The sequence below is a fragment of the Mchenga conophoros genome, linkage group LG8 (assembly GCF_057382185.1).
Source record: "Mchenga conophoros isolate Kocher_MC1m ecotype Shallow Benthic linkage group LG8, M_conophoros_male_GT1.1, whole genome shotgun sequence".
Classification (NCBI taxonomy): Eukaryota; Metazoa; Chordata; class Actinopteri; order Cichliformes; family Cichlidae; genus Mchenga; species Mchenga conophoros.
Window position 1 is genome coordinate 7604226 of NC_140533.1, and position 12442 is coordinate 7616667.

Genomic DNA, 12442 nt, shown 5'->3' on the forward strand with positions numbered 1-12442 from the left:
TGCCACCTGTGAAACTGATTGGGAACGACAGCAGCATATAAAGACATTTTAGTCAATTTTATGCTCCTAACTTTGTGGGAACAGTTTGGGCGTCCTGTTCCCACATGACTGCACCAGTGCACAAAGCAAGGCCTATAAAGATATGGATGAGCAAGTTTGGTGTGGAAGAACTTGACTGGCCTGCACAGAGTCCTGACCCCAACCTGACAGAACCAATTTGGGATGAATTGGAGAGGAGACTGTGAGCCAGGACTTCTTATCCAACATGAGTGTCTGACCTCACAAATGTGCTTCTGGAAGAATGATTAAAAATTCCCATAAACTAGGGGTGGGTGATACAGTAAACGATATACGATAGAAACGATATAGATTTGGTCAATGATAGAGATTTTGACTATACCGCTCTATCGCGATAGCGCATGTTGATGATGTCATCAAGCTGCGCCTGTTTTGGTCGAAAGCATCGCAGTGGCTACAACCAATATCATCTGCAAATTATGCCGGTCGACAGTCATAGTAAAGAGATGAAGCACTTTTGAAATAAGGGGAAAGCCAAAAACTGCGCTTCCTCCTCTTCCATAACATTGATTCATTAATATTGAATTCTCTTGCAGCTGTTCTATTCCCATGTTGTTGCAGTATATTAATAACTAACCTCGTATTGTGGATGAATAATCTCAGTTGTTCTCCTGACTGAAGTTTGGCCCTTGTATAGCATCCTGCTATGCGATTGCATTTGTCCCTAACCACCAGAATCCCTCAAGTTAACTATTAATGAGTGGAAAAAAGTTGGCGTTCATCCTCCAGCTTCACTGTGCTAATGTTATGCTAACATACCTGTGTCGCTAGCAATCACGTAGTACAACATGTTTAGGTGGAATCTAGCGAGCTAACGAGCTAACTTCCTGTTAACTTCTAACTCCGTTAAAAGTAATAAATTCTGTTTTTATGGATGTTAAACTTAATTGTTACATCTGGTAAAGCAACAACGCTGATGATTTAATTAAAGATGAAAGAATTTAGACAGTTTTTAACTCTCAGTATTCGTTTGACTTTGGGACCTGAAGAGACGGAGTTTTGGACCCAGATTACCCCACGAAGCTCCTCACTACGGCAGCCGTAATACTCTGACAATCCATCAAGCAGTGCCGCTTACCAAAGTTGTACTAAAACATTTTTTAACAGATTTCTGCACACCCAAATCGGTTCGAGGTCAGTAAGCACAACCAGAATTCATACATAAGGCACACTCTCGATTTTTGAGAAAATTAAAGGATTTTAAGTGTGCCTTATAGTGTGGAAAATACGTTATACAGAAGAAAAGAATATATCGTGATATATATCGTTACCGCACATGCTTCAAATTATATCGCAATATGAATTTTAGGCCATATCGCCCAGCCCTACCATAAACACTCCTAAACATTATGGAAAACCTTCTCCTCATTATAACACCAACCCTCTGTATGCCTTCACTCCATGAACCCTCTCTGTAGTCTTTCTCGTTTTCTCCAGCCTGTAAGCTCCTTATTTCAAGCTCTTAACAGAATGCTCTAACAATAATAAAAAATCACAATCACATTTTCCCCAAAAGGCTGGAGAATGAATTCTTATTTCCTAATTTTTATCAGCAGCTGAAAGAAAATACAAAAGCACCCACTGCAGATTTTAGAGCTTTAACAACAAAAACAGGCATGACGAACATATTAAGATGCTTCAAGCATTTGTTTGCAGCTTACATCACAAAGTGCATTTCCATTATATCTGATTATGTGAGGCAGAGGCACATTTCTGTAGTGTGTTTGTGTGCGTGTCTGTGTGTGTGTGTGTGTGTGACCACGTGTACAGGTGACTTTCTGCATTTTGAAAGCAACACCTGTGTGAGTGTTGCTTTGAGGCTTTTTTTTCTCTCTCAGATGAAAAATGGAAATGTGGTCTATGATTTGTTGTTACCATCATCAGCTAAAATCTTTCCACACAGCGTGCATCTTTCGCTGTCTTTTACGAGCCGCCTGGCAGACGACCCCGCTCGCCGTCTGCCCCGTTTTTTTTCCACTGCCTCTCTGCGTTTCCCTTCCCACGGCTGGTCGTCCTCGGAGTGGCATTATCTGTCTGCCGTTCACTGCTCTCACGTGCCACCTCTTATCATTACCGGAGCGCACATGTAGGAGAGAAAGAAATTATTTTGGTTAATTTTCTCTTTGCTTTGATGTTAATGCAGCTGTGATGGAACCAAATACCATAATTGTGTTTGTTTAGTGTGTAAGCTGCATGTTTTTCCTCTTTTTGCTGCTCCTCTTGTGTGCCTGTGTGCTGTTGTTTGTCTTCCCAGCGATGTGGAAGCTTGAGAAGCAGATCGCAGTCCGTGGGCATCTGTTTCCATGGTACTTTTCCCACTTTTCTATTTTGATTGCACAGATTTTCCAGTTTAACTGGCCTTGTTAGCCCTCTTTTCTTTAAATGTATTGCATATCTGTTTGTTTTCCACAAAGCAGATAGACAGGAGCCACTTAATGTTAGTCACATGAGCCTATAACACTGACCTTTCGGTTCCTCGATTACGTCATTCATCATCTACCCTTGGACCAATTAAATTCCTCTGTGTCACATATGTGTTATCAGACTCCCATACATGTAAGCAGAAGCTCAATCATAGAAGTCATTATTTAGATTGGCCCTTTCAGAATCAGCTGCATTACATTACTTGATCGTAATTATCAATTCATTAATGAGGCGGGCCCCCCTGTGCCCACACACTGGTGATGTGCCTGCTGGTCAGATGCCTTTAACTGTGGCGGAGCAAACAGTCAGACGTGCTGCCTAATGACCCACTTCCTCACTCCGTCTCTAAGACTGAGGCCAGACATCCCATCAAAGGAGGCCCATTTCCACTCCTTATACCCATAATCTCATTCTTTAAGTCTATACAGCCTCTGGCCATAGATGAGGGTGAAAGCACACACAGATCAGTAAATCAACAGCTTTGCCTTCTCCTTCACCACAACAGAATGGCTCTGCACAACATAACTGCAGACGCTGAGCCAGTTTTCTTCACCGTGCACAGGAAAAATCTGACAGCAAAATCCAGCATTTGTTATTATGTAGAGAAAAGCATTTGGTGGAAAGATCTACTTCGTAAATCTGACCACAAAATTAGCTAAAACTAAAAGGGGTGGATGAGCTTTTACTTAGTTGGAAAGTTCACAGATACTTGTCCCTGGAACTAAAAGTCCAGGCTCCCTCTGCTTCCAGCCGGACATCCCTCACGCCTGTGATGAGTCAGCTGTTATTTCCTTCCATCGAGGATGAAGTTGGGAAATCACTGTTCATCAGTGGTGCACTGACTTACTTTGATGGAGCACACTACTCCTGATGGAACCCTGCTGCTCATTTTGACATTAGCTGAGGATGCACTGCTTCATTTTTAAAACATTTTTTTAAAGAGGCAAGACTGAGATTTGAACATGTTGGACATGTGCAGAGGAGGGATAGTGGATATAGTGGACAGATGACGTTGGAGATGGAGCTGCTGCACAAAGAGGAGGTTCATGGACACGCAGAGGGACAGACTTAGGCGCAGGCAAGATCATCTGTTGTTGTGACCCCCAAACGGAGCAGCTGAAAAAGAAGAAGAATCTCATATCTGTGCAAGCAGATGTTCTCACATTTCCACATCTGTGTCACCGAGTCAGGGCGTTACTCCCCACACCTGAAGGGATGAGACACAATGAAGCAGTGAGCTAATATTAAAATCAACTGCTGTCTCCTGTTTTGCCCAATAAAACCCCACCTCCCAACATAGATACACACTTTCCACTTTGCGACTATTTACTACTAATTTTATGAACCGCTGAAGAAATCTTTGTTGCCACCTCGACTGCACACTTTCACAGTGACAGGTGAGTGAGTGTGGTCATCGAAGGTTTGATGAATTCCTTTTTTTGCATTTGCTGTGAAACTAAACGGAGACTGCGTTTACGCTGACACATGCGCACAGACACGCAAAGTCACTCCACGCTGAGTTTTGTCCCCCTTCTCCCTTTTAGGTAAGTCGTGGCAGACGCCTTGATGAAAGTCGTGCCCTGAGTGCCCCCTTTCGGTCTCCATAGTAACTGCAGCATCTCGATCAGCCGTTCAAGCTGCTGCTGCATGGTGATTATGAATCAGCAGCTGCTGGACTTGCTGAAGATGTGAATGAATAAATCAATGAATGTGACCTTGTTTGTAAATGACAGCGGTGGGTAAACAGCTGTGGAGACTTTAGATTATTGCTCAGCATGTTTTTCTTTTTTCCCTTTTCTCCTTAGATGATGATGTTCCAGTCAACATGACCTGCTCTGCTCAGTCTAGAGGAACCTGTATCCGCTGTCTGCTTTAATGGTGTCTAAGGTCCAGCCTGTTTATTAACACAGTGTGCCAAAGTGGGTTTTAAACGCCGGAAAAAAGCGTCAATTATTAACTCGGTAATAGTGCTGGAAGTTTTTTTTTTTTAGTTTGGCTGTTACGCACAGACCCCGCCGCCCTGCCCCGCACTGTTACAAATGTTCTGTTTTTCGGACGGTCTGTTTGGTTCTGTTTCCCGGCGCTCTCTCCCCATCTTAATTAGAAGTGACAGACTGACGCACCGGTGGGAGTTTGCTCCGCTTTTCGTTGCACTCAACTGGGCACCGAGTACTCACCGAGCTGTGACGCGGACAAGAGGCGGGGTCAGCCTCGCGCATAAATATGGCTCAGCCTCTAGACAGAAACACACTAGAGCGCAAGTGAGAGCACCGAGACACAGAAGGCTGCTCACCTGCCTTTTACGCACAGACGAACGGTGCACATCCAACCCCGGGTTTAAACATGATCAAAAAAATGTCGCCCTCCGAAAGCGATTTTGACATCCCAGCAAAGAACTGCTACAGGATGGTGATTCTTGGATCCACCAAAGTTGGCAAAAGTGCAATCGTGTCCCGATTCCTGAACGGGAGATTCGACGAGCAGTACACGCCGACTATCGAGGACTTTCACAGGAAAGTGTACAGCATCAAGGGGGACGTTTACCAGCTGGACATACTGGATACGTCCGGAAACCATCCTTTCCCTGCTATGAGGAGGCTTTCAATACTGACAGGTACTTATCCACATTCCTATCAGTCTCCTTTTTTATACCAGAGAATCCTTATGTAAACTAAGAAAGCAAATGCGGGCTTTCTAAATTCTGCACGGACTCGGTCAGAGCGCACATCGTGCGCTTTAGCGCGTGGCTGCAGGGTGCAGCAGAGCCTCCTGTGCTTTATTGTAACTGTGCATACACACAGGGAGAAAATGAAAACACTTTAAACAAAAGCAAAGGCGGTTAAACAAAATAATATTCTCTGCTTTCAGGTGACGTGTTCCTCCTCGTCTTCAGCTTGGACAACCGAGACTCCTTCCAGGAGGTGCAGCGGCTCAAGCGGCAGATCTACGAGACCAAAATGTGCCTGAAAAACAAGATCAAAGAGAACATCGACGTTCCTCTCGTGATCTGCGGGAACAAGGGTGACAGAGAGTTTCACCGGGAGGTTCAGAAGGAGGAAATCGAGCAGCTGGTGGCCGGGGACGAGAAGTGCGCGTACTTCGAGATCTCCGCAAAGCGCAACGAGAACGTGGATAAGATGTTTCAGACTCTGTTTACCCTGGCCAAGCTACCTCACGAAATGAGCCCCGACCTTCACAGGAAAGTGTCGGTGCAGTACTGTGACATGCTGCACAGAAAGTCTCTGAAAAACAAGAAGCTGAAGGACATCGGGGAAGCGTACGGCGTGGTGACCCCGTGCGCCCGGAGACCCAGCGTGCACAGCGACCTCATGTACATTAAAGAAAAGGCCATCGGAGGCGGCCACGGCAAAGACAAAGAGAGGTGCGTGATCAGTTAAGCGGACACTGAAGCTCAGACTCTAATGACACGTTTGAAGGAGAAGAGCCCGGCCTTTGGTCAGAGCAGCCGGCAGCGCTCAAACTGACTCCGGAGGTTTTGGAGACGCCGAGACCGCCGCGCGCTCCGGTGAAGCTCCGTTTGTAAAGGACACAGACTGGACACGAGTCCGCTAAAACTACCAAAAAAAGAAAAAAAAGGTTTCCCACCAGACATTCGAGAATGTTAGCTTGCTCCGTCAATCAGAGCCCGATGTGTGACGTGGCTTCATACTCTGTGAGACTCGCGCATAGATGCGTAAATGTGTTTTGTTGACGTTATACCTTTACAGACGGGAGAAAGAGAGAGAGAGACTCTTTGGGTGAGGAGGTGCAGTGTTTCGGGGAGGTCATGTTTACATCTTCTAGATTTTCTAAAGGCTAAGTACACTTGAATGTTTCGTTGCAATCTAGAGTATTTTTTATTGTGAATGTATATTTATTGTCACTGTTATTTTTCTCTTTTGCAGTGAAAAATATAAAATGTAATAAAACACAAATCAACACAAATATTTATCTCTGTTTCTTCTATTTTATAATGTTAATATTTCTGTAGGCACCTTATAAATAGATGTATTCAAACAAGGGGGATAAAAAGCACAGCCCAAAATAATATCCTTCACATCTCCCATTTGATCTTGTCATTCTGAGATGTCATGCTCTCTGGGACTGGGACGCTTCAGTATAACTGATGCAAATATCTACATTTTGCACTTATCCTGCAGAACCAAGCAGGATCTGTTACTTGTGCCCCTAATTCCAATCAAATAAAGACAATATAGTGCAGAAAAACAGGCTTTATTACCCAGAGGAAATCAATGCTTTCATGTTTATTTAAACTGGGGACAAGTCATGTGTTAGCACCTCACTAACTGCAGGAAGACTGAAACAGACCAAATTAAGGGGATCTAAAATGTGAAAATCACTCTACACCACCTGCAAAATAATTTGAGGTCTATCCAGGAATTGTAAATACTATTAAAAACATGCTTCAAAAGCATTTTAGTGAGCTGTTTTGCGTCACAAGGTGGACGCTTGTGGTACAAATATGCAAATCATGTCCCTTTAATGTCCAGATTCTTCTGTCCTTGAGTGCTCTCGAACATTTTTGTCATGGTCTCCGTGCCTGCCCGGTCGGCCCCACAAGGCTACAATTGCTGTTTCTGTTCTCTCCCTCTCTGCCTGGGCGGAGCTCACTGTGGGCTCCTGCCCTTGGCCCACACACACACCTGACAACACTCACCCATCATCACCGGGAGCATATTTTGAGGCTGGAACACAGATCCTCTCGTCGCTGGATGATTGTACCCCTAACGTTAGTGTTCTCACAGCTCTTGTGCTTCATATTCGTGATTTGTGATTAGTTGGTGACCTGCCTTCTCGTCTGCCTCAGATCTCCCCCCCCCCCCCCCCCCGGGACCTGCGACCTCCCTGCTGCGGGAACGTGTGTGAGTGTGAGCGAAGAAGACGTGAGCGAGTTACCCTGTGATTCCCCCGGAGTTTTGGATCCCTTCACTGTACATATATTGCACTGGCACTGTAAATAAACCACACCTTGGAGATACCTTACCGCTCTGCGTTTGAATCCCTGTACCAGATCGTGACAATTTTAAAAACGTAATAGTAAAATTCAGGACAAAAACAGTAATAATTTGTTCTTATTATGTTTTTCTACCTTGTCACCTACATTTAGAAGTTCCAGCCTCCGTCCCCCGAGACAAGGCAGAGACTTAATGTTCGGTACATTCTCTGTGTGTGATGTTTTAAGTGCTCGCTATCAGCAATAATTCTGCATACTGTATCTTGGCAAAGAGACAGAGAACATCTTGCGTTAACCTGAGAAAGAGGAAAAGTCTCTCAAAGGCCAAGGTCAGAGGGCTGTACTATAACACTGCCCTCTAACTGTTCAGTTACACTATGTGCTCCCAACTGCATTCATTGTGAAGATCAGCAGGCTAATGATCTTATTATCTCCACACTGATAAGACGACAGCAACACTAATTGGCCTGGTGTGACGCTCGAGTGAAAAAAACCTAAGATCACAATGTACGTTTGCACACAGCAAATCCCCGTGAACACACATTTTTCATTATTATCAACAAGCACCATCACATATGCCAAAGGCGTCAACACGCGCACTAGCATCAGAATGGGGAGGAAGGCCAGTGACACATTGTAAATAAGGACAGAATGTGCCACACAGGCCAGCAGCAGCTGCACAACGAGGAAGTGCGCAGGAATTCTGTTTCTTTCTTTTTTTCATCTCAGAATGTCTCTACAAATGCTGTTAGCTGGAAGTATTTTAATCACAGACTCTCAGGTATTGCAGACATTCCAGTGAATAAAGAGTGGTTTGGTGTTTCTTATCATGCTGAGAGCAGGTATTTAGTCTCAAGCATCTTTGCTCCATTTAATCAGTAATTACTCTCTATCAAATCAGGATGCTACATGTCTTTGTGATGAGTGCATTTATGCTCAGACACTCATCTAGTCTCTAACACCCCTGATGGTCGGTTGGCCTCAGACAATTGGCTACCAGCAGTCTGTGTTCACATCTATTTGTGCTGTTTCATAATGCAATGTACAAGAAAGTGATGCTTTCTTGTACATCAAGAAAGCATAAGAAGTGATGCTCCAAAGCATTAAAAAAATCATAAATTGTTCATAAAAATGAATTACTGAACAGCTCCCCAGAGGTAACAGCAAATGATCAGCTGGTTTCAGCATAGGTGATAAACCCCTTCTCCTCAGGTTTCCAAGTATCTTAAGTACTTTTTTTTAAAGTTTAATTTCTCTCTTTTTCCACTAACTTTGTTTAAGTATAGTTTTAAGTATCTTTGTGCCTTGAATGTGTCAATTGTTGTTGGTCAAACAACAAAGTGAAATGTTTGTTAGTGAAAATCATCCTTTTTTAAAGTTTTGTTTTTAGGAAGCTCAATACACGATAAAGTCAATGCTAACATAATAGCTGTTAATGGCATAGCTATACATCAGCTAAAAGCAGCTAGCTGATGTGTAGCCAGCTAACTAGATGTTTATGCTAGCTAATAAGCCGATTGTTATTTTTCTTCATCTATAAAAAGCAGTGATGAGTGTTCAGTGAGCAACATAAAAGTACAGCGAAGACTGCAGCAGTTGGACTTTAGCAGGTGGATGACTGGATATGTAAAGCGCTTTGGGGTCCTTAGGGACTAGTAAGGCGCTATATAAATACAGGCCATTTACCATTTACCATTTACGAAGTTCAAGGTATGTGCTCACATTTGGGCCGGGCAGCAGGTCTCCCCAGTAGAAGATTTCAGTCCTGCATGTTTCTGCCATATTTTGGCTTTACTTCCAAGTGTTGACACATCCTTCATATTTATGTACATATAAATCTTACTATAATGATCTACGTTACTGCTATAATGATGTATGATATACATGCTATAGTGATATTTGTCTGTATGTACTCTATTTTTGCCAGGTAGATGCAATCTCAACGAAACTTTGCACGGACATCATCACACATACGGTGATTATTAACTTCATTATAACTCCCAATTCTTTGGATTTTCATTTTTATATTATGGTCATTTCATCCTCTTTGAATGTGATGACACATTCTCCGTTTGCCTTTGTTTCACGCTCAACGTACATTGCCTGTATCTAACTTAACTGTCACCAAATCTGTTTTGTTTGACTCACCACTAAATATGGAATAAAGAATTTGAAAAACGCCAGAGGCCTGCCCTGTATAATCAAACTAGAGATCTTAGGGAGCCCAGGTATGGAAAATAAACAGTAGTTTAAACATACTCACTACGTTGTCTACCAATTAAGTCTATTTTCAGCATGATTGATATTTACTGCTGCACACAGCGCATCATTTCTTTAGCACAAAACAAGTTCTAAAACTCTAAAGTGCTCCTCACAGGACAAAGTCAGACCTAAGGGTATACTTTCACACAGGTGTTGCCACCTATGTGTGTGATCAGTTTTGCAAAAGGTCGTCTAAGTCACCGATCATAGTAATAATAATTAAATTGCTGCAAATAAGACATTGTATTGAATCCCTGTTTACGAGGTATAAGCAGTCCTTGAACTTCTGCAAAATGGAATATGTGTACACGTTTCTCAGTTTATTGTGCATAATGTAAATGCAAATCTGCAAATGGTTTGTTTGGACTAATCTCAACCTTAGAGGGATGTCCAAAAAGTAAGAACCAACCAAAACATTTTTACCTTCAAGAAATGTTGATTCTTTCAAAACAAAATGCAAAACCATAAATCCTTTTAACTGTCATTCACAGTGTTATCCTTAATACACATAATCATGTCCAAACTGTTTTGAAAGAAATAGTAAGTATTTACATCAAATACAAAATAGGAATACACTCACAGGCACACACACAGTACAAGGCCTGCATAAAGTCTGCGCACATTCCAAAATTGAAAGAATCCTTGAGTTTCTTAGGCTTCTTAGAAGTTTATTGCAGAAGCGAGAGCTGTCATGATGTGATGTAACAATCAGGCCTGACATGCGTCATCAAAGGCAGACACGATGAGAGAGATGGGGCTGTAATTACTTTCTTGATGACTAATGACACAGTGGAGGTCTGTGGGATCCTGCTTATGCAACACCATGCCGTATTTACAGAGAGCTTGAGAACATTAGGTAGTTAGTGGGGGTGAAGAGGTGACTTTATGCGTGGAGGGATGTTGTCACAGGTGTTCTGGGAGATAAGCAAGAAGAGCAGTGTTGGAATGTAAACAAATACATCTAACCAAGTGCTGAACATAAAAACACTTTATTAGATAGAGTGGAGTTTGGATTTTTACTTACACGTATCGTGGACATGAATGACTGTCTATGATTTCTTTGCACCATTCTCTTTCAGAGGCAGAATTAGCATACAATATATAGATATGTAGATATTCTTGACATTAAAACAATATTTTGCTGTCCAAATTTTATGTTCAGTTAAACATTCCATTAGTAAGTTGCACCTTAACTAGACACTAGCCATCAACTAGCTTCTTGTATAACTATGGTTGCAAGAGGTCAAGAAGTATGACATATTTAAGAATGGCCAGCTTACTGCCTACTTAATTCATTCCACAATCGGCTTAAATGTGTGTTTGGGGTCACTTTCCTAAATAAATACCCCTGTTCACAAGTTTCTACCCGTCTTAGCTCTTTAAGTCCCTTTACCCCATAATCCACCGATGACCTACTGCCAGGCCTTGACTCTGGATAATATTCTCCAAAACTCCTCCAAGTGTCTCTGTTAATGCGCCATGTGTTCCTGGGCCTCCTCCTCTTCCTCTTTCACTGTGGTTTCCAGGCCAAGTCCTGGCTGGTGAAGTTACTGCTGGACTTTCTGAGGATGTGCCAGGATTGTTATCGACTCCTGACTTGTTCTTGTCCAGACTTCTCAACCAATAGTTTGAGGTTATGCAAAGAATTATAGGGTGGTCTATCTCTTTTGTTATAGTATTCACCAGTGTTGGTCAAGTTACTTGAAAACAGTAATTAGTTACTAATTACTGATTACTTCTCTAAGAAAGTGATCCTGTTTCTTTACTGATTACGTCTTTTCAAAAGTAATTAGTTACTTTATTACTTAGTTACTTTTAAAAAACATGATACACAACCTGAATACTTTATAAAGCAACAGACCTTTCAGCCCAATTCTATTTTTTCTGCATAATCCATCACGTACAATTGAATCAAATGAAAAAGTCTCTTTTTAAAACTTGTTTTATTAGTTTTAATCTTTTAACTTCATGCACATTGTATCAAGCAAAAATAAATTATACACAACTGTCATTTAAACCTACCTGTTTTCTGCATATTCCAGCATATAAAATAAAATGTTTTGTCTTTACACTCACTCTTTCAAATAGATACAAGTAAAACACAGCAAAGAATAAATCAAATCAAACATCCAGCTGCACTAAGTTTTGTCGCTCTTAAATCTACTGTCACCTGTTTAGCAGGAGTGGAGCAGGTGGAGGTTTGCCCGGTGCAGCAGTGGTCATGTCAGTGGGGGGGATCCGGGGGTTTCTCTGTGAATGTCACATTCCTGTGGCAGTGTGCTCGTTGCTTGCTCAGATTTGAAGTTAATTTTTTTTGCTGTAAAAACAAGTTTTCTTCCCACGCAGTGAACAGCGGACGCTAATGTTTTTGTCACTTTTTACGGAATCAAACTCAAAGTAATGTAAGTACGTCCACGCTTTAAATGCTGCATGGTCGTACTCTCTTCCCCACTCCATAGTATCCATTGTTGATCTGCACACGTCTGTGTGTCTGTGTATGACGTCACACGACCGTACGTCATCGTCATGAGACACTCTCACTTAGTAACGCAGTAACACAGCATGCTTACAGGAAAGTAACAGTAATCAATTAGTTTTTTGCAACAGTAATCCCTTACTTTACTCGTTACTTGAAAAAGTAATCGGATTGCAGTAACACATTACTGCCCATCTCTGGTATTCTCTTCATTTAATTTAGCAGTT

The 12442-nt window shown here is 42.2% G+C and overlaps 1 protein-coding gene across 1 annotated transcript; it reads left to right on the forward strand.

Moving 5' to 3' along the window:
* Nucleotides 1-4728: 4728 nt before the first annotated feature.
* Nucleotides 4729-6447, forward strand: rasd1 (RAS, dexamethasone-induced 1). The gene is made up of 2 exons (XM_085283788.1): nt 4729-5116; nt 5371-6447. The coding sequence occupies exons 1-2, from the start codon at nt 4846-4848 to the stop codon at nt 5898-5900; spliced, it is 801 nt and encodes a 266-aa protein (XP_085139914.1). The 5' UTR covers nt 4729-4845; the 3' UTR covers nt 5901-6447.
* The last annotated feature ends 5995 nt before the right edge of the window (nt 6448-12442 follow it).